Source organism: Theileria equi, chromosome 1 (assembly GCF_000342415.1).
Source record: "Theileria equi strain WA chromosome 1, complete sequence".
In the NCBI taxonomy this organism is placed as follows: Eukaryota; Apicomplexa; class Aconoidasida; order Piroplasmida; family Theileriidae; genus Theileria; species Theileria equi.
In genome coordinates this window covers 925,932-946,215 of record NC_021366.1, presented here as the reverse complement: position 1 = coordinate 946,215, position 20,284 = coordinate 925,932, and the positions used below count along the sequence as shown (strand labels likewise).

General features: G+C 41.1%; 6 protein-coding genes across 6 annotated transcripts; 1 reads left to right on the top strand and 5 right to left on the bottom strand.

Annotated features, from left to right (window-relative positions):
- Positions 1–2,232: 2,232 nt before the first annotated feature.
- BEWA_022390 (ABC transporter, ATP-binding protein domain containing protein) lies at positions 2,233–6,792 on the top strand (the record flags this gene model as incomplete). Its single annotated transcript, XM_004829000.1, has 1 exon — positions 2,233–6,792. The coding sequence occupies one exon, from the start codon at positions 2,233–2,235 to the stop codon at positions 6,790–6,792; it is 4,560 nt and encodes a 1,519-aa protein (XP_004829057.1).
- A 611-nt stretch (positions 6,793–7,403) lies between these two features.
- Positions 7,404–9,143, bottom strand: BEWA_022380 (hypothetical protein; the record flags this gene model as incomplete). Its single annotated transcript, XM_004828999.1, has 1 exon — positions 7,404–9,143. The coding sequence occupies one exon, from the start codon at positions 9,141–9,143 to the stop codon at positions 7,404–7,406; it is 1,740 nt and encodes a 579-aa protein (XP_004829056.1).
- Positions 9,144–9,413: 270 nt separating this feature from the next.
- BEWA_022370 (vacuolar ATP synthase subunit D, putative) lies at positions 9,414–13,114 on the bottom strand. Its single transcript, XM_004828998.1, has 7 exons — positions 13,002–13,114; positions 12,690–12,807; positions 9,922–10,117; positions 9,784–9,887; positions 9,685–9,750; positions 9,571–9,650; positions 9,414–9,536 (listed from the first exon to the last, which is right to left on the bottom strand). The coding sequence occupies exons 1-7, from the start codon at positions 13,037–13,039 to the stop codon at positions 9,428–9,430; spliced, it is 711 nt and encodes a 236-aa protein (XP_004829055.1). The 5' UTR covers positions 13,040–13,114; the 3' UTR covers positions 9,414–9,427.
- Positions 13,115–13,859: 745 nt separating this feature from the next.
- BEWA_022360 (signal peptide-containing protein) lies at positions 13,860–14,710 on the bottom strand. The gene has a single exon (XM_004828997.1). The coding sequence runs from the start codon at positions 14,602–14,604 to the stop codon at positions 13,969–13,971; it is 636 nt and encodes a 211-aa protein (XP_004829054.1). The 5' UTR covers positions 14,605–14,710; the 3' UTR covers positions 13,860–13,968.
- An 817-nt stretch (positions 14,711–15,527) lies between these two features.
- On the bottom strand, positions 15,528–16,352 carry BEWA_022350 (40S ribosomal protein S6, putative; the record flags this gene model as incomplete). Its single annotated transcript, XM_004828996.1, has 1 exon — positions 15,528–16,352. The coding sequence occupies exon 1, from the start codon at positions 16,188–16,190 to the stop codon at positions 15,528–15,530; it is 663 nt and encodes a 220-aa protein (XP_004829053.1). The 5' UTR covers positions 16,191–16,352.
- Positions 16,353–16,995: 643 nt separating this feature from the next.
- Positions 16,996–19,910, bottom strand: BEWA_022340 (hypothetical protein). Its single transcript, XM_004828995.1, has 4 exons — positions 19,805–19,910; positions 17,469–17,768; positions 17,357–17,418; positions 16,996–17,251 (listed from the first exon to the last, which is right to left on the bottom strand). The coding sequence occupies exons 1-4, from the start codon at positions 19,807–19,809 to the stop codon at positions 17,010–17,012; spliced, it is 609 nt and encodes a 202-aa protein (XP_004829052.1). The 5' UTR covers positions 19,810–19,910; the 3' UTR covers positions 16,996–17,009.
- Between the last annotated feature and the right edge of the window lie 374 nt (positions 19,911–20,284).

Sequence of the window (20,284 nt, the reverse complement as noted above, 5' to 3'; positions counted from 1 at the left end):
TCAGAGTAGAGAGGAAATCACAACCAGCAATGGTTTGAGAAACGATCTTGCTATATATGAAAATTCAACAGGTGAATTCGTTCCCACTGATATTGAAATACGAAGACAAGGGAATACTAAAGGGAGAACATATTATTAGAGTACAAAGGAAATGTGTAATTATATAATACTCTTGGGCTCCAGAAACCAAAGAAAGAGAAATGCTTCTTGGGACTTCTGTAAAATACCAGTTGTGTTTGAAAAGAATACGGATATAATACAAACTGAATTCTTTCCCATGAAGTTTACCTTTTGTACGCAAAGAAGGTATCCTTATGTTTCGTAAACCTTATATTCCCTAGGGAGAAGAATTATTTGGTAATTCTCTGACCCCATGCATTGTTGTCTCATTTCGATATTTTAAACAAATCGCAACTATCCGCTAGGGTTACTAAAATAATGGAACACATGGCTGCCCTCATTATTACTGTTTCTTATGAGCCATTGGAATGTTGTGATAGACGATGATAATAAGGAAAGTAAGGACAGATTTAGAAAAAACAAGTACGCATATTCTGAAAAACCTATAATACCATTATTTGAGACCAAGTGATTCATCAAGTATTTTTAATGTATATCAATGGTACGTTGCTTACAGGCAATAAATAGGCGTAGAGAAGAAACACTAAAACCTTTCCAAGGCCATGGAAATGGGCTCCAGATAATTAATATGCACAGAAGCTCCCTTTCGGTAAACAATGAGGGTGTTAAGTGAATTTTTTGTAAATACTGGCCACAACGGCTATTTTTGTCTTTATGAATAGACCACTGATACACCTAGTAGTGGTAATAAACTTGAGTTTGAGTGCTTTCTGGAATTTTATGTCTTATGAAAGCATACACCCCAGCTAAGTTACTTGACTATTATGTTAGATGTCTGAATAGTCTTGGTATTGTAGAGCTTACGAAACACTATGGCTTGACAGAGAGAAATGCGCATTCATGGACAACCGTGATAATGATGTTGAGACAACGGAGCTTTCTAGTCTTTTATTTGCGGTTGGTAATACTCCAGATGATGTAAAAGCGTGCAAATTGGTAATGAGAAAGATCTGTGACAATTAAGCGGCTGCAAAGACTCAGAAACCCAGATGTGGATTTAATTCTACATACAATCGGGTAAAAAACATAAAGTTTGATGTAATTTGCAACTATAATGTAGAAACGACGGAATGTTATAAGTCGGGGTAATTATCACCACTTTCTTTTCATTCTTCCACGGGTGATCTGTAAATTTACAAGGAAGATTCTTAAAATGTTCCATAGAATGCAGAGTAGTGAGGTGTATGATTGATAATGGAGGCAGGAAGGAGTTACCGAAGGCTCTGTCTGTATATTTGAAAGAATAGTGGAAAAATTTGCTTAATCGTCATATATACTAAGATTTGCGTACTTTTAAACAAATTTCATCTTAACATCCATATTTATCGCTCGAAAAGTGGATATTCCTATAGCAAGGTTATCTATAGTCTTCCTCTTGGATTTTTAGATTCTTTGGATGCGCCTATCTATTCGTATCAAACAGATTATAGCATCAGAGAGTTACTTATCTAAAGGTGTCTCTGGTGAAGAGAAAACAAGGACAAAGTCTTTCAAGAATGAGTACCACACCTTTAATTCTAGCAGAAGAGTGATTATATACCCAAAAGCTGGCAAAATAGTAGATGAAGTAGGCTCCAGAATGAATACAACTATGGAATAAGAATCATTTTATCAAAAGATAGTGACTGAAACATCTGTGATCATATATACCCACTTGAGTTTTCAAACCACTCCATGGACATGCTATTTATGAGAACAAAAGACTGAGAAAGTAGCAACTCTTAGACATGATATTAATATTCATCATACTAGACACAGAGCTGAATTCACCACCATCTTTGCACATTCCCACAATATAATTGAGAATCCTAAATAGTACCATAAAACTTTTGAGTCTGCTTGGTTTCTGGAGATGCCCATGGGAATGATCCACATGTAGGGATACTTGTTCATCACCCAAGCCTCGATAGCATCCTCCAATTTATCTGTAACATAATTTGTTTTAACTGTAGGAGCTGTTTACATCAGAGTTCATCCTTTAGCCCCCTGAAGGAGGAAGAAGAAGCTTCCCTGTTCTAAGCCCCTGAGGGACACGTTTACCTGATAACACCCCAAATTGCAATGTATCTTTGTGGAATCTAACCAATCACAATGGAGGAAGAACGTGCTACTCTGGAGAAGAAATACCACTTTTGGGAGAGTGAGGTGGAGGTGGTAAGGAAGAAGACTCTTGCTCCAGATGGAAAGAAGTTTCGGTACTTTGATGATAAGGGTATCTTCAACTTTGTCTTTCTGCTATGGATGTATGGATGGGTTAAAGAAACGGCAGAAAGGTATCTAGATCCTTACATGCTCCACCCTCTCCCGCTGGCTGATCAGATTCTCAAATGGCAGCCTATTCTTTCTAAACACATTAGTGATGGTATCGCAAGCCTGGAAGTATATGAATCTTTAAGTGAATATGAGAAGAAGAAAGCCAAGAAGCCTGTGAGATACATTCTGTTCAGGGCTGTAATGTTGACCTACTGGAAGAGACTCCTTGCTATACTAGTTGGTGTGGTAGTGGTTAATGCAATTGGTATGAGTGTAGCTATTTTCCTGCACAAGTTGCTTAGATTTTTATCAGAGGAAGATTTTAAATTTGTGACGTTTTTATCCTTGACTATTTTGATCATTATATTAGAGCAGATAAAGATGATCGGTATGAGTCATCTTGACTACTGTTTGGAGAGAGTTTCTTTTCTTATGGATTCTTGTCTGCGCGTTACTATATTTCAACACGGTTTATGCTACAGAAGGAGTCAATTTGGAAACTTTCAGGCAAAGGGAGGACAGTGCAACAGTATCATCCATGGATGTTCCGGAGAAAACTTGTGCACATATAATCCACTCTTGTGCCCAGCAAGGCGTTATAAAAACAATGAGGTCACACCAAAGATATACAGTCTGATTCTAAATGATGCACGCTATATTCCATTTTCCGTAGAATCAGCCGCTGGGTTCATTGATTTTTTGACATCACTAACTTATGGCATAATTCTCATGAGTCGCCAATTCAACATGAGAGCAATGACTATTCTCATGGTGTCTTTATCTTTGGCTGTTTGTATGTTATTTGTGGAGGTTCTCAATGGTTTCCTCATGAGGTACTACTTGGGTATTAGGGATAATAGGATTTCTAAATCTGAGGAAGTTATATCTGGCTTACACTTGATTGAGAGGATGGCACTTGATGACATTGGTCACGATATTATTACGGAGGCCAGAAATGATGAACTACTTCTCGTCATCATCCGTTTCTTTATATCGCTCATAAATAAGGTTATATTTACAGCGATCACTTGTTTGGATATCATCATTTTGGTTAATGACTTTGTCACCCAAGTTAGGGATGCCACCAATGTAAGGGACGTTAATCCCTCTGGATTGCTAGCATCGGTCTTTGTTGTTATGAAAATCATTGGTCCCTTGTATTTGCTTCCATTTAGGCTAAAGTTCTTTGTAACTAGCATGACCTCATTCCTGAGGGTGGAACGCTTCTTGAGAACTTGTTCTCCAAACTTTTATCTTCCTGATAACAGGTTTACTGGGGATACTCCCTTGCCAGAGGCACTACCTGGTGAAGAGAAGACACTGCCAAAGGATCTAGTTGTGATGTTTAAGAAGGCCTCTTTTGCATGGATCAATAGCAGGAAGGATCTTTTAGACCACACTGGTACCACATATCTGAGAGACCTTGACTTTGTCCTCAATACTGGTGACCTTGCCATCATTACTGGTGCTCAAGGTTCTGGTAAGACCAACTTTGTCAAGGCTATCCTTGGTGACATGACTCTTGTTGAAGGATCAATGGCTGTGTTGCCTCTCTCTACCAACATGCCAATATTCTATGCCTCTCAGGACGTATGGCTACAAAAGGGTACCATCAGGGCTAACATTACCTTTGGCCACAGATTTGATGAGGAGCTTTACAAGAAAGTTTTAAAGGCTATTGAACTTGAACATGACATTTCCACTTGGGAAGGAGGTGACATGCGTAAGATCTCTGAACATGGCTACTCCCTCAGTGGAGGTCAGAGAGTCAGAGTTGGACTTGCTCGTGCCATTTATGCCTATCTTATCTTTAGCCAGACTAATAGGGAGGACAGTAATGCCAAGTGTTCCTTCCTTGTAGTACTGGATGACTGTTTCACTAGCTTGGATCCCTTTGTTGCAAGGACAATCTTTAGAAATCTCTTTAATGTTAATGATGGACTATTGGTGAAAGAAGATGTATCTGCAGTACTTACCATATCAAAACGTGTACTGGACGCTTGTGTATCATCAGAGTCTCCGGATTCATTCCCAGATGCTCCAATATATTTTCTGGAGCATAAAACTCTTGTACAGAGAAATAAGCTTAAATCCATAATAGAGCACGAAGTTGGTCATATTGAACCTCCAAAACCTTCTGAAGATAATATGGGACTTCACACCATGCCTGACAGGTTACGTAGGATGTGCAGCTCTGATGACTATACTCGTGATGGACGAAGGAGATCAACAGAATCTAGATACTCTAATTCGCCAACAGTTCAAATATTATATGACAGGATCAATTTTAAACGTGGTGAGAATAAGAACTTCAAACCATACAAAGTTTTTTTCCATGCAGCTGGTTGGCCTCTATTCTTCTTTGTCGTATTCACTCTTTTGTTTTCAACATTGGATAATACGAAGTTTATAATTACCTCAAAGATATCCGACTCTATCCTTGATTGTGCAAGTGAACATGAAGGGAAATTAATCTCTATATCTGACATAAAAGATTATAGTTTTAGGGCATCAAGATGGATCATTGTTCTTTCAACATTAGTGATGGCTGGTGCATTACTTCGTCTTATAGCCATAACTGGTGCATCGTTTAATGTTGCAAGGAGGGTCCATGAGTACTCTATAACTTCTCTCTTTGCCAATAACTCTACAGCGTTGGCAATAAAGAAGTCTTTGGGAAGTATAATCACATTCTTACACATAGATATGTTTTTCATTGACAATTTTCTAAGCTATTTCATTCACGAGATTTGTCTATTGTCAATCGAGGTTACGGTTCACATGTTGACTCTGTTCTTTATGATGCCGTGGTCTACTCCATTGGCTCTTCTACTTTGCTTTGTCATTGTTAGGTTTATTATATACTACTGTGTGAAGTCGTGCAGGAACATTTGCCGTGCACGTTTGGAATCATATGATCTTATTGGTTCAACTATTGAATCCTCTATAGTGGGATCACCCATATATCGCAGTTTTAAAAAGGAATGGGAGTTGATACACAGCTTGACTGAGCATGTTGATTATAACCTGAGGTGTGACTATCTTTCAAAGTCTGAAATATTTTGGAGTTCAATTACCTCTAGAGGTATACTCGCATTACTTTCTCTGTTCCTTCTCGTATTTCCTTTGGTTAAGTCTAGGGTGTCTGGCACAGAGGTACAGGTGGGCTATTATGCCATGACATATTCTGTCTTTGTAAGTATAAACACTACCCTTGCAGTCTTAATTAAGCTGTATTGTTATCTTGAACTTTACATGGGTTCGTTTAGAAGGTTTGAGAATTTTGTCCTTCCTGGTACTGAGGTTAAGTTTGAAAAGAAGAGGAACATTCATCAGACGGATTTTATTGTAGATCGTTCTGCGTCAAGTGGAGATGATAAGATAGCAGATGAAGATATCAAGGATACCCTTCGTAGAAGACGTCATAACGAGTATGCTGAGAGAAGAGCCGTTCACTGCACTAGCCTCAAGATGTTATTATTTAAACACAAGGTTAATGTGCTTGACGTGTCCAAGTACGCCATTCCAGGCATGACTAGGATAAAGTTGGATAATGTAAACATCCATATCGTTAATAAAAAAGCGGGAGTGAAGTATGCTATTCTCAAGAATGTTACATGTTCGGCTAATATTTCTGATATTGTCGGAGTTATTGGAAGAACTGGTGCAGGAAAGTCTACCCTATTGTCAGTGCTCCAGAATCTGGCGAATAGAGATGGTTCTGTATTCTTAGATGGTTGTGATCTGAATGATATGCCAAAGAATGTGACTAGGCAGATTATAGGTGTCCTACCCCAACTACCATTTGTATTTAGAGGATGGACAGTGCGTAGGTTCATTGATCCAAGAATGTTATTTGAAGATGCTGACATTGAAGCAGCCTTGGAAAATTGTGGTTTGATCAAGTTTGTCGAAAACATTTCAGGTGGCAAGGGTCTTGACACAGTCATCATACCTGACCATTACCACAAGGATATGCCAAGGTACTACAAGAGAGCTTATTATGGGCCTACTTTAAGACCCTATGATGTCCCCTCCGCAGACAGTGTCAACATTGACCATGGCATGGTCCTTTCAAACTCACAACTCCGTACACTATCAGTAGCAAGACTAGTACTGTACAGAGAATTTTACAAGATACTCTTGGTTGATGAGCCTCCAGAAGATGAATCAGGGGCGTCTAAAACTGCCGACATCCCAATTTATGAACTTGTCAAGACTCATTTTCGGCATTGTACAACATTTATCGCAGCACATGATGCAAGTGTCTTGCGTTTCTGCACTTCAGTTTGGGTATTCCATAGCGGCTTCCTTATTAGGACCTGCAAGACTGAGGATATTGCAGATACTGGGTCACTCTCCAAGATCATAGAGAATTGTATTTTAGGACAAAATTAATGCAGTAAATGTTTGTTTTAATAATCATATTTTAAAATTACTGTTTTGGTATTTGTATTAGATAGCCTTTTGGTGAAATATCTGGGAATTCCCCTAATTTTGTCTATTATTTGTATATCATGTTGAAGTATACGATTGAATTTTTACACGAATAAAGAGCATATTAGCATGTAAATCATCAAGAATAAACATTTGAATTGGCTTCTATGTCACCTCTGGATATAAATTTTGTTTCTATTTTTGGTGAATGATATCCTCTCTTGGTAGTAGTGATATTTCTAATATACTCAAAGACGGAGAGAAGGTAAATCCCTATACTCTGGTACAGTTCCTCCAATACGAGGATGACTCTCCTCATACAGCATAAAGGTACAAATCCTACTTTGCGAGAGAAATAAGGGTGAAATCTAACTTCATATATAAAACGATCTTTGGAATAAAGTATCTGACGTATAAGGTGCAGAATATTGCATTAAGTACAAAAGTGGGTTTTAAAGCTTGTTCATGATTAAAACAGTTAAATCCAAAATGTTCGTGGTCTATGAAGTTATAGTGAATAAATTAAACACTATAACCTCTCGAATCGACCCACTTAAATCTATTTACGTGAATTAACCCAAATAAGAGTACAATAGGAGAATCATAAGCAAACCAGTTCCACTTGTCTTAAATCCACTCTTTTTCTTGGATTTTTCGGCATTTTTCCCGCTCTTTTCTACACTCTTATTGTTCTGTTCTGGCTGTGCACCTCTGAGTGGCTTAACTGAATCTTTAAGAAGTTCTACTATTTCTTGATCCAGCAGATCCTCCTGCTGCTCAGTTTTTCTGGCAGGTCTCTTCTTGGCAGCTTCAAGAGCCAATTTGAGTGATTCTTCCTTAGATCTAGCACTCTTCCATCTTCCGTCGCTGTAGAAAAATGCACCTGGTTCAGATGATGGAGCCACAAGTTCGATGAACACTGGATCATTAGATACCTTTGACCAGTGTACACGAACACTTTTAACAGGTCCGGTGTATTTTATATCCAAAACTTGACCGTTGTGAATGAATCTGAATACTCTAAACCATGAATTTGCCGTAAGTTGATGTGAATATATGGCGTGTTCATTTGTTTCGGCCTTCCTCAAAATAATGGCATGTGCTGTTACAGATGGAACGTAGGTGTAGGTCAAGTACTGATCATAACCCTGGTTGCCAGTCCTTCTACCAATGTCTATTATGACAAGTTTAGATACACCGGCAAATGCATCATCCAACAGCCTAAAGAGGGCCGATTCCTGGAGCGGAGATGGAGCAGCTTCAGACTCTTCCCTTTGAGCTTGACCTTCTCCATCTCTACGTGCTTCTACACTACCCTGTTGAGCTTCTCCCTCTCTTTTCTCAGTTGCCTGAGCAGAAGATCTTGTTCCAAGTGTTACAGTGATGGGAGGTTCAACCTCAACTTTTGGCTCAAAAGGTACGGACTTTCTAACTTTCAAAGTTCCAAAATCTACGGTTACACGGTCACCCTTTTTAAGATCTACGTCTTCCTCTTCATCATCTTCTTCTTCCCCTTGCTCCGTACCTAGGGTAAGCCTTCGGATATATGTTGAGGCATGTACCGGCTCCCACAAGTCTTGTCCAATGAGCCTATAATACCTTTCATTGGTTTGACTCTTGAAGCGAACAACAATTGGAACGTCCTCCCTGAAAAAGACGCTTACTTCCCTTTCATTTCCAGCAGATATTCCAGACTGGTGTACATCTCTGCATGAGAACAGGTGGAGTTGCTTCCCTTCTGGTACTTTATGTGTGAACATGACGTAATTTCCAACGACTTGTTTCTCGCCTACGCTTATCTTGGTAGCTCCAGCAATGTCTCCATTATATTCTCCACCCCTCTTGCAAATGTCTAGGGTCAGTGCAGACTGAATATTAGAGTAAATCCTGTCCATGTCTTCAGTTGGGAGGTCCGCATCGGTGGATCCGGCAGTTTTAAGATAGGACCGCCAGGAGTTTCTTCCCAAATTTTCAAAAAGGAATGGACCATTTCTTGCAGTGACCAACTTGAGTAGGACTGGTACACGCTTCTTAAAGTAGACTTGAGCCTCAGATACCTTCTCCTCAGAGTGTATTCCAAACTGTGCAGAGGTTCCAATTCTAGCTCCCTTGAGATCAAATGGAGAAGGGAAAGAGTGCTTCAGTAGCAAATACTCATCCTTATCTCCCTTCCCTGCAACACGCTTCACATCTACTAGGATGACTTCACCGTCACCACCGCCATAACTTCCAACATCTTGACCGAGATTTAAAACTAGGCTACAGTGTGCCAAGTGTGTAGCCACTGAAAACAGGGCAAACAAAAACTTCATTTTTTCGTACCTTCCTCCCTAATATACAAAATTCTGTGCCTAATACTGAAATGTGTGGATGGTTTACACCGGAAGAATAAAGACTGCGTTAAAACTCAAATGTGTAGATCAATTGTGAGAATCTCAGCGCGATTCGATGGATTCTATGGATTTTGTGGAACGCTCTACACTTTTATAATAGTAAATACAACTTGCAGCAAAGTGCAGCGTACCGAAGGTGATTCCAAAGGGATGCACCGGTAGCCACACCACAGAGAATCCTTCCTCCATAAAAAGACGTACAATTATACAACAATATCCTCATCAAAGGACTCTATAATACTCTCTGGCTTTGTGATTGACTTGGTCTTTTTGGCTTCGTCTTGCTCCTTCTTCTTCCTGACCATCTTGAGCCTACAGATTCTGCAAAGGGCATAGAATGGCGCACCTGTAAAATTCTTCCCTCTCAATCTCATCTAGTTCCCTAATAATATACTCTAGGTTCCTGTCGATCGTTGGAATGACGACCTGAGGAATAACGTGTGTATGAATGTACACTTACATTGTCAAGCGCGTTGATCCTGCGGTTCGTCATTCTTATCTCCTCGTCCAGAATGATGAAAGATATCTGAGTGGTATATATTGGAGATAAAAGTCTCACCTGCAGTGAAGCCAGTTCAACCAAAATTTCCAGTGCCGATAAATGGGACATCTTCACCGATTCTATGGCGTTTCCTCCTCGGGATATACGCAAATTAGTCATTACTATAAGCATTAAATATGAGGGTTGTGTACTTACCATCTACTGTAGGATCATTTTGGAGTGAAAATACCGGTAATATAACACCAGCAATGTTCTCATTCTTAACCTTTAAGGTGACAGAAGGCCGTGAAACAGACTCTATTACCAAACTCTTGAAATCTCCTGCAGACCAAACTGCGTTTGCTAGCGAAAATGATGCCTCATTAAAACCCTCAATTGCCTTTTCCTTCCCCTGAATATAATGTGTATTGTGAATAAGTATGTCAAGAAGTAATCAAGAACATTTGTGCAGTTGGAATTAGAAACTTGTCAGAATGTAGAGTATCATCCATAGAGACTCATATTTGTCCAACCCAAGGATCTCCCTTAAAGTTCTTATATAAGTTATAACCCTTATATCCCAAGAAGCCAGTTAATCCGGATCCTCCAAAAACAGAAGGGATGACATATCCTATAGTAGCAAAAATGCCAGCTTCAGCGGCCCCAGTACCAAATTCAGCAGCTTTAGGAGAATCAGGAGCTGTAGGACCAGCAGTACCTAGTCGAGATGAGGATTGAGTAGATCCAGTACCATCTCCATCAGAAGCAACTCCACCTTGAGTAGTATCAGCAGTTTGGAGAGGTTGAGGATTAGCAGGATCAGAAGTGGAATCATCATCAGAAGCACTAGAATGACCAGTAGAATTATGAGCACTACCAGTTTCACCGGTAGGTCCTTGACCAGGACTAGGAGCACCTGTTGGAGATGAGTCTTCATCCTCAGCTTCTTGTCCTAGTTTACCAGCACTACCTATACCAACACTTTCACTAGCACCATTAGGTCCAGGAAGACCAGTTTCATCTTTAACTTCTTCAGCTTCAGCATCTTTACCAGAAGGTCCATGAGGTCCTTCTCCCTTAGGACCAGCAGGACCTCGTAGAGGTGAGAGTTGAGTATCATCCTCAGATTTTTCATCGCCGCTAACATCCTTTTCGTCTTCATTTTCTTCATCTACCTCCTCTCCTTCCTTAGTTTCGTCTTGGCCTTGTCCTCCATAAGACTCTTTATAACGTGCTAGTTGTACTCCTTGTGGTTTTGGAGGTTCTTTACAAGTTTGAAAGCTAGTGGTACCACGCTTAAGTACTCCTTCAAGATCATTCCACTGATTACAGTCAAGATTTCCACTCTCTATATGATGATGCTTAATACTCTTTAGCTTTTGAGATATTCTTAACCACTTCTTGTCATGACCATTGCTACTTTGCATCCTAAACCATCCCTTAACAGGGGGTTTTGTCCCAGTACCATGTATATATATGAGCTTCGGGTCCTTACTATCATCAGAGTAAAAGGTGTAGATGTCAACTGGACCAGGAACCGGAAGGCGTAATTTATTTGACCATATACGTCTTCTTTGATCTTGAATATCATCATGATAAAATTTAATGTCAACCAACTTATGTTTAGGATCAGTGATGGAGTACTTGGTATACTCCATATTTCTACCACTATCTCTCATAATCTCTCCAGTGGTAACAGAGATATTAGGACTCTTACCACCTAAACAATCTTTCTCCTTTTTTTTAGAGGCATCCTTGGTAAGATCCATAGTAACTGCTTTGTGATATTGACAAGCGAATCCATCCAACTGTTTGGCAAGATTTTCAGTAGGTTGACCATCTGGGCCATAGAAACTATTGCCACCTGTCTCTCCCCAGTCAGTACCACCAGTGCTTTGATTGTAAAACCATCTATCATCTCTATTTCGTAGTTTCACGTTAAACATAATAGGTGCATTTCCATCGACAGATGTTGACGAGTAGAATCGTATTTTGTCAAGAGCACTAGAAGGAATTTTTACACCACTTATCTTCTTCTTTCCATATTCTACTCTGGAAATTCCAGTTCCAGAACCAGAACTCTTGTACTCTGTGACCATATATTCGCTCCCAGTAAGCTGAAAGCCTCCACCAACAGCTTCCACCCTTTTACTTTTTGTACAATTTGTATCAACACCTATTCCTTTTTCTGGAGTTTCAAGGACCAATGGAACTACGTTGTGTACAACGCAATTTTTGTCATCCAAGATAGCCTGAAGTGGCGTTCCTAAGGGACTTACGTCCTTTTTCCAGACCCTTGGAATAGAATCTCCTTCATCATCCTCATATCTCAAGTAGTATGTTGAGCTATTTCCATCATCCTTAACCTCAATAAGAAGGGGAATGTTGCAATCATCCCCGTCCCAGTAATATACAGAGACTTTCTCAACACCTTCTATGGGTTTATCACCCTCAAGACTCTCACCTCCATATAACTCTCTACTAAGGGTAAATGTTTCTCCCTTGCGATCATGGACAAAAGCAACAAAACCAGTAACTTGAGGAATATTATCATCAGTCTCCTTCCTGGCTTCTATACCCTTTGGTCTAGTAGTGCCACAATTGCATCCTGAATTGCTGCATTTCTTACCAACCTCTAAGTGTAATGTGTCGTCATCTTCACTCATCCTCCATGTTCAGAGAGTCACTCCTCAAAGCTCTGAGATCCATAAGTAGTCTCAATGCGACCAAAGGGAGCACATTCTCTTACCTACTCCCTAGACAACCATACATTCATCCTCCCTCACAAGTAGCTCACCGTCAGAGAGAACACATTGTAGTCATCCGTACAAGGATACCCCTGGTGGCTACAATATGTTCTACCGCTAAAGGCACTCTGGCAACAAGTCCTACTCCATTCTTATCCTATTTCCAACTGTGCGCGTTCTGTCCCTTGTACCGTAGATACAAGTAGCCAACCTTGGCTCATCTTCACCCAAACTAACCTGTACGGTGTCTCTCAAAAGCCTATGGAACTTTGCAGTCAAAGCGTCACCTTTACGTTTCAACAGAGAAAACCCCAAATACGCATTCTGACGCCTCTGCTTGAGTATTTGGAGGTTCCTAAAGATTTTGTGTATAGGAGTTGCAATTTTGTTTGAAATATAGCGCATATTTGAGTTACAGGACCAATCTGGGCACACAGACGACCGATTGACGTCAAAATTTGCCTTAAATCGCGATAAAATTTGTGGAATAAATATGAATATCTTCATAGTGCCAAGATTGGTCTGAAATTTTGCATATATGAGACTTACATCCTCGAGGGGATTACGGTGGCTGATCCAGTCGACATTTTCGGCTATTTAGGCAAAAACTGAAAAGGTTAACTAGGAATACATGTCAAGTGTAAAGAGTTTGAGAAAAGTACAAGTTCCAGGCCAAACTTGTAGGGACGAAGCTACACACAACAAACCGAGGCTTTACAGGCAGTTTATATTTTCAGTCTCGTGGACGCGCTTGTTAAAGGGGTAACCAAGGCAACGAGCTACTCGCATGGAAGGTCTACTGGGCATGTGTGACTGGAACGCAGGACGAAATGGACCTCAATGGGAACATCCATCAGATAGACAGGCTGCTGCTTGTCGAGTGAATAGGGACATGAGCAGTTAAATGTACATTGTCATCCTTTCTGGATGCATAGCAGATGACCAAGCCGTACATTTGTTGGAGAATGGAATGCAAGAAGGCGAATGGATCCATCCGCAATGTCTACCTTATGGTACAGGGCTACCGTTCCGCCGTTTTAATTGTAAAACGTTTCATAGCGTTCACAGGAGTCCAACCCTGGTGAGAATCCCTCTCATTACAAGGTCACCCACCAGAAGGAACTGTCCTATGGCTCACCTCTAGTCTCTCAATATCATTCTTTTACCGTCCACAGACCATTGTAATGATTCATTATGCTCACGCGAATGAAAGGAGGTATTTCTAGGTGTCCTTGTCTCAACCAACAATCACACACCTCACTACTCTGCATTCTAGACATTCTTTTGAGAAGATTCCCTGTGGATATAGAAAGTGCCCGTGGAAGAATGAAAAGAAAGTGGCGATAATTACCCCGACTTGGAAGGAACTAGAGAGAATATTAAAAGTGCATCAACTATTCATCCAATCATGAACTTAAAATATTAAATCCAATCATTCTATCCACTGGAGAATGAAATAATGTGCATTAAAAACGCGAAATGTCGCAATAGTCATTCTAATGTACATTAAATACTATCAGGGCAAAGCATCCTCAGGCGGTCCTACAATCTCGGAAAGCTTCTCACTATACTCTTCTTTGGTTATGGAAATCCACCCCTTACTCGTCTTTTCAAAATGCTCTTTTCTTATGTGGTTGTCCTTCTCTATGCACAAGAGCAGGAAACTGGAAGTATCTCCTGTGTGAGTCTCCGCGTGGAGGCATGCCTCGCCAAATTGTGCCTTCCATACCTGTCTACCACCCTCTAGTACAAGTTTAACATCAAGTCCACGGGGTGGAAAGTAATTGACCTGGTTAACACCGTTTTTGTGATGCCTGGTTGAGGTGACAAAAAAGTCACTTGGTCTTGTAAGATCGAGAGCAAGTGCTGGAGGTGGATCAGGTGCTCCCACATAGAAAAACTTGGTGTATTCTACTCCGTCTGCGGTACCTGTAATTTCCGAACCCTGAGCAGGATCAAGGTTCATAAAGCTGACAAAGAGTGGTGACAGATCGACGGAATTATCGTCTGTATCATTATATAAGGGAGTAACTTGTACAATTTCATCCTCAAATATGTGATCACTAACATCTTCCGGCTCTTCTTCATTCGGGTCCACGCAACAAGAGAGTCTTAGAAAGCCAACCAGATATAGTACCAGTAGAAGTTTCATGTTTGTCTACTGCCCTGCCAACCACCTAGCTAGTAGCGATAATCCACATATATTGCCTCATTCTCTTTGGCCTCTTTCAGCCATAATTTTGGCATAAATACGTGATAGGAGCTCCTCCCCTATAATATACTTCTTCATACCCCATCGAGGGTGTAAAGATAACCTCTACACATCTATGCTATTCAAGTGCATGTTAATTCCATAGGGCCATCTGCTCGTATGACGCATGTAGATCTCCATTTTACACCTGCAGCTCCCGGAAATCCCCTCTTCTTCCATTTAGACAACCTGCCGATAGCTGAGATCCTCAATGTTACTCCATTCAGTCGATATCGAATCTCTAGAACCTGCAAGATCTCGTTTGTTGGATCTAAAGTGCTATGGTGTCTATAGACAAGGGTAGAACCGTACACGTGCTCGAAATAGCAATGTGCCAAGGTAGATTGAATCATTACTCTAGGATACATGAGAGGTGTATAGGCTCTCCCAAGTCAAAGGAATGTTTTCTATGCTCGTACGTATGCATTACAGCTGCTCATTTGGTCTTGATGGACCAGGGACTCATTCTGCAGGAATTCTCTGGTACTCTTCTGGAACACATCTTTCGGAATGTAGCTCGTTTTAGAGTGGTTCCATACTATATACAAATGTTTGGCAGTAATGCTACAGAGTTTTGTGCCACAAGTCTTGCTATCCTTTCAACGGGGGTGCTGTCTGCCACTGCGAAAGCATGCATTGTTACCCCTGTAACAGTACCGGGTACGCATTCTCCCATAGGTTTGCTACCACACCGTCTAACCCCTTCAGACTCTCCATCACCTACCCAGTTCCGGAACAAGATACACTACCCATACAGACATGACAACGGTGCCACCTAGACTAAAGTACACTTGCAGGCTACTACATAAATCAAGTTTAAAAAATTACTCGGCCTTTTGTTGAGCCTTGAATTCCTTGATCATCTTTCTATATTCCTCCATGGCTTCCTTGGTTCTCTTTGCCTTCTCCTTGGCATCCTTTCTCTCTCTCCTCTTCCTCTGAAGGCGTTGTGCGGTGACAAGCCTCTGGATCTTGGGAGCCTTTGTCTTCTCTCTTCCCTCAATCTTTCTTCTAATGACAAACTTCTTAACGTCATCAGCTGGTGAAAGGTTGAAGAGCTTGCGGATCTTTGATGCCCTCTTTGGTCCCAATCTTCTTGGTGCTTCTTGATCGGTGAGTCCGGCAATTTCTTCGGCTCCCTTCTTGACAACAACAAGGTTGAGGATGGAGAGTTGTGGGCTGACAATGCATCCGCGTACGGACTTGCGCCTCATTTCACCAGTCCTTCTTGGTCTGTAGCACTTCATTCCCTTCTTGAGCAACAAGCGTACTCTGGAGGCAGTTAAAACACCCTGCATCATTGGAAATCCTTGCTTGTCGTTTCCTCCGGAGATGCGGAAGATGTATCCCTTGAATTCATCGCCGAGGGAGTCTCCTGGGACCTCAGTGCCCATACGCTTTTCGAAAAAGGGCAACAGACGCTTTTCATCGTCTATCTCTATTGTCTTTTGCATCCCAGTGAAGGGATTTGCCAAATTTATCTTCATTTTTCTAGTCTATAAAATTTACCAACGTCGTGGACAAAAGTCGATGACCCGTCCAATACTCACTGCGGCGTTTTTACTCTAACAGTCGCCAAACAGGGGAATGATAATTTAAATCTCTGTGGATTAAAGGAAATGTGACAAATTTTACGATTTTTCAGTGTGAGATGCGACGCTGCCCCATTGGGCCCAGCGAACGACGGCCAATGGCCAACCAACGGGAGGTCCTCCCATCAGTCGGATTCTCGCTCCGCTTTAGCCGAGACAATAGTGTAGCCGAATCCATTATTATGGCTCTAGGGCCCGCAAAAGTCGGAAAGTAGGTGGCAATGGCACTCGTCCGGCCATGACGGTGATGTGAGCAACAATTTGCTGTCCAGGAACTTATTGTGTGGACTTGATTCATTGGTGCACTTACAGACCAAATGGGCCAATCTGGAGTGTTGACTGGATGGACTAGTGGCGCTGGTCCGTGTACATTTTGGCAGTGTCTGTGGAAGAATCGTCGGGGTGGTTGTATTGTCTGAAAGGGTCTTGCCTCGTCTCCGTGTGCTGGTACATGGAATGGGATTGGTGGAAAGGACGAGGTGTGGTCGACAAGGGTGAGTCCAAACTGCCATAGAGGAGGAATTGTGTCCTGCGAATCTTGTACCGCTTAGCTCTAAAAGTGAATCGCTCGTCTTGACAACAGCTTTCACTACTTCTGTTTCCTGGATGCCAAAACTCAGTAGGTGTGACTAGACAATTGTGGAAACCCGAGAGAATAACTAGTGCTTCAACACACCAATTGTAGTTCCGTATAAACCAAAGTAATAGTATAAATTAACAGGTGCACTTATCGGAGCATTTCTTGTCTGGTCCGCAATCGCAGTTTGGTCCACAGCTGCAATCTGCATTGCATGGAGACTCCGCGCATTTAGAACCGGTATGGCAGGACTCTGTATTGCAAGAAGAGTCACCACATGACTTTGTTGCACAGCAGGAATCTGGCTCATCTTCTTCAGAATCTTCAAGGTCTCCCTCCTCAGCTCCCATGTCTCCAAAGTCGTTCAGGTCACCGAAATCTGTACATTTATGATTTTGTCGTATAATTAATAGTTTATATGGATGTCCATTTGTGTTGTGTGCCGGATCATAGTAATAGGTATAAAGCGTAGAAAAAAACCAACCTCCAAAGTTTGGCATGTTGAATCCGTCGTTGAGAAGGTCATCCTCAGCATCAGAGTCAACCCTATAGAGTATATGAATAATGTGTGGAACGACATAACTAAAACAACTTACCATCTGTCCCAGTCACATTTAATGTAATGCTTCTTTCCGCAAGAGTTAAGTGAAGTCCAGGATTCACTCTCAGCTTTTGGTACTCTGAACCTTATGAAGCGCTCATCAAAACGCTGAACCTCGGAAGACTTGACTGGCTTGGAAAATTTGAAGGAAAAGGCGTAGTTCTTGCCATCCTTTGATGCAGAAAAGGTAACGGAGTCATCAGTAAAGTCGCACTTGACATCTGAAGCCTTAGAAAGCTCAACGGTCAAATATAGAGCCTCCTTGGTCTGAGCCCACAATACAGTTGGAGAGAGACTGTATATTTAAATGTGTGAATGTATAAGTTGGTAATTATCAAGGGATTCGTTGGGATATTCGGGGATCCTTTCCGCTATCTCTTTAAGTTGTATGTATAACTCCTAGCATTCCAGTACACCAACAAGAGAGGAGTCTAGAGAGGGAGAATCTCATGAGAGAGGGTAGGATGAGAGTACTACAGACGAGTTGCTAGGACACCAAACAATTTCCATCCTCCATATCCCATAGTACCTCCTCCTGCTAATACATCAGTCACTATTAGAGTTGTCTCAATAATATCTGTAGTTTTACTGGGTAAAAGCTTTGTCTCTCTCATAGATTTAAGCTTCTTCCTAAGGTAAGCTTCATTGTGTCGAGTGCCTGAGTTAAGAAATGCACGCCATGAATTATCCTTAGTTGTACTAGGTCTGCCGTAGTATATATATCCAGTCTTAGTATTCCCACTTTCAAATTTTATTACAAGTTCAACCAAGTCAAGATCATCTTCATTCCCAGTAGTGTATCCATTATAATATGCAGTTACACTCTCAATGGGATGGTTAGATGATATACCATTAAGCGGAGCATTCTTATGCATAACACTCCTTACATTAAATAGTCCACCCCTAAGAGAATGCCGGGATATATAGTAGCCACCCTCAATAAAACTGCTCCTTACAGTTATATTTATTTTAGTACCTTCATCCGGATATGGTGCATTAGCAGGCATAGACAACTTGATAGTAACTTTGGGGTAATAATCATTGCGTTGGAGAAGAGTTGATATATTAGTATGGTCGGTGTCACTCTTAGGTCTGTTAGGATTATTTGCGCCAATCTCACTCCAGGTATTTTCAGTACTTTTGTTTCTTCTGAACCACTTGTTCCCACCTTGGTTATAGCAAATTAGGAGAGGATATCCACCTAAAGTAGAGTTCCAGTATACTTTGACAGTGCCAACACCCTTTAGAGATGGAAGTCCAAGCTGCCACTTTCCACCATTCTTAAAGCCAGAGACAGATATTTGTGAATAATTATAACCAATGGCAATGAAGTGTGCGGATGTAGAGTAATTTTTACTAGAATTTGTGGAATATGCTACTGTAATTTGCTTCTTAGAACTACAACTTAGACAATTATATGGACCATTACTCTTCTTTGAAATGTCCACAACATGAGCTTGGTTTCTACCACAGTTCTGTTTATCAAGTTTCTCTCTGAGAGTAGTAGTTGCCTCTGGATCCTTTGTCCAATTATTACTACTACCTTTAGAATTAGTGTAGTACTCATTATCTCCTGTTCCAAGTTGAATGAGGAGAGGATTTCTAAAGGTATTATCCTCAGACCAGTAGTAGACAGAAACACTTGAATGAGTAGTTAAGGTCCCGAACCCATTCTGAGGAGTTCCTCCATTATTGATATTCCCTATCTTACCACCCTTTGGAGTATGTGTTAACTTTATGTAAGTTCCTTCTAAATCAGGATACCATTCATCCGTTAGGTCTACTCTTCCACTATTACTTTCATAATAGTATCCTCCCTTACCATCCAATATAACACCACTACTCCCAGGATAGTAACCAATTTGTATGGTTACACCATTACCAGTCATACTACATCTTCACCCACTAGTATGCTACACTAAGGTCTCAAATATTTCCTAGATATTTCCTCATCCTTCCATAGTAACCTATTCATGTCTCAACTGGTGTGAGCAGAATGGTCAGTATGGATGAATGTTTACTAAGCCGTCACTCTTACCTCTTCCCTGAGCCTCCACCAGTGTATATACAGCACACAAATACCTTTATGGAATCCCCTTGAGAAGGTAAAGGTGTTGCCAAAGGTCCACTGGAGGGAAGGGTAAAATCCAAATGAATAGTCCCTGCCATGTCTAGAATGGACAAATCTCCGTTAGCTCAGCGCAGGAAGCTCCGAGTTGGGTATGCCGCCGACTTATCCTTCAATTTTGGCTCTTGGGCAAAACTTTTGCACTTTATCCCCCGGAATCCCGTTGGAATCCCTTGAACTCTCCTATGGAATGGAAAACTTACGTCATTTTCTTCTACTTTGATATGTACGTTACTTTATATCCTTTCCAGTTTGTGTAGCTGTAAAAGTCTAGAATTGTTTTGCTTACTACCCGAAATTACGCGAACTAAGCTGAGCAGGTCCACCGGTACATAATGGGGACGGCCATAGTGTTCTGTGGGTCTGTTTCTCCGCTTCTTGCACATTTAGAGTCAAATTTTTCAACGGAGTTCACACTCGTACTTTTCTTGGCAACAGTGATGCTCATAGTCCCCGTACATTCTACACAGTTGGGTCTCTCTGTCTAAAGGCAGCTTATTCCTCAGGATTATACACTTGCACACCATTGATGGATTAACAAGTGTGAAATTGAAAGGATATGCTCCAGAAGGATCCATAACCCAAAACATGCCCTATGAAGTGGTCTGTATAAAGAGCACTCTTCGGGGTTGATCGGAATACGCTCTTGATTCTAGATGATGGATCTCTGACGGTATTCCCTG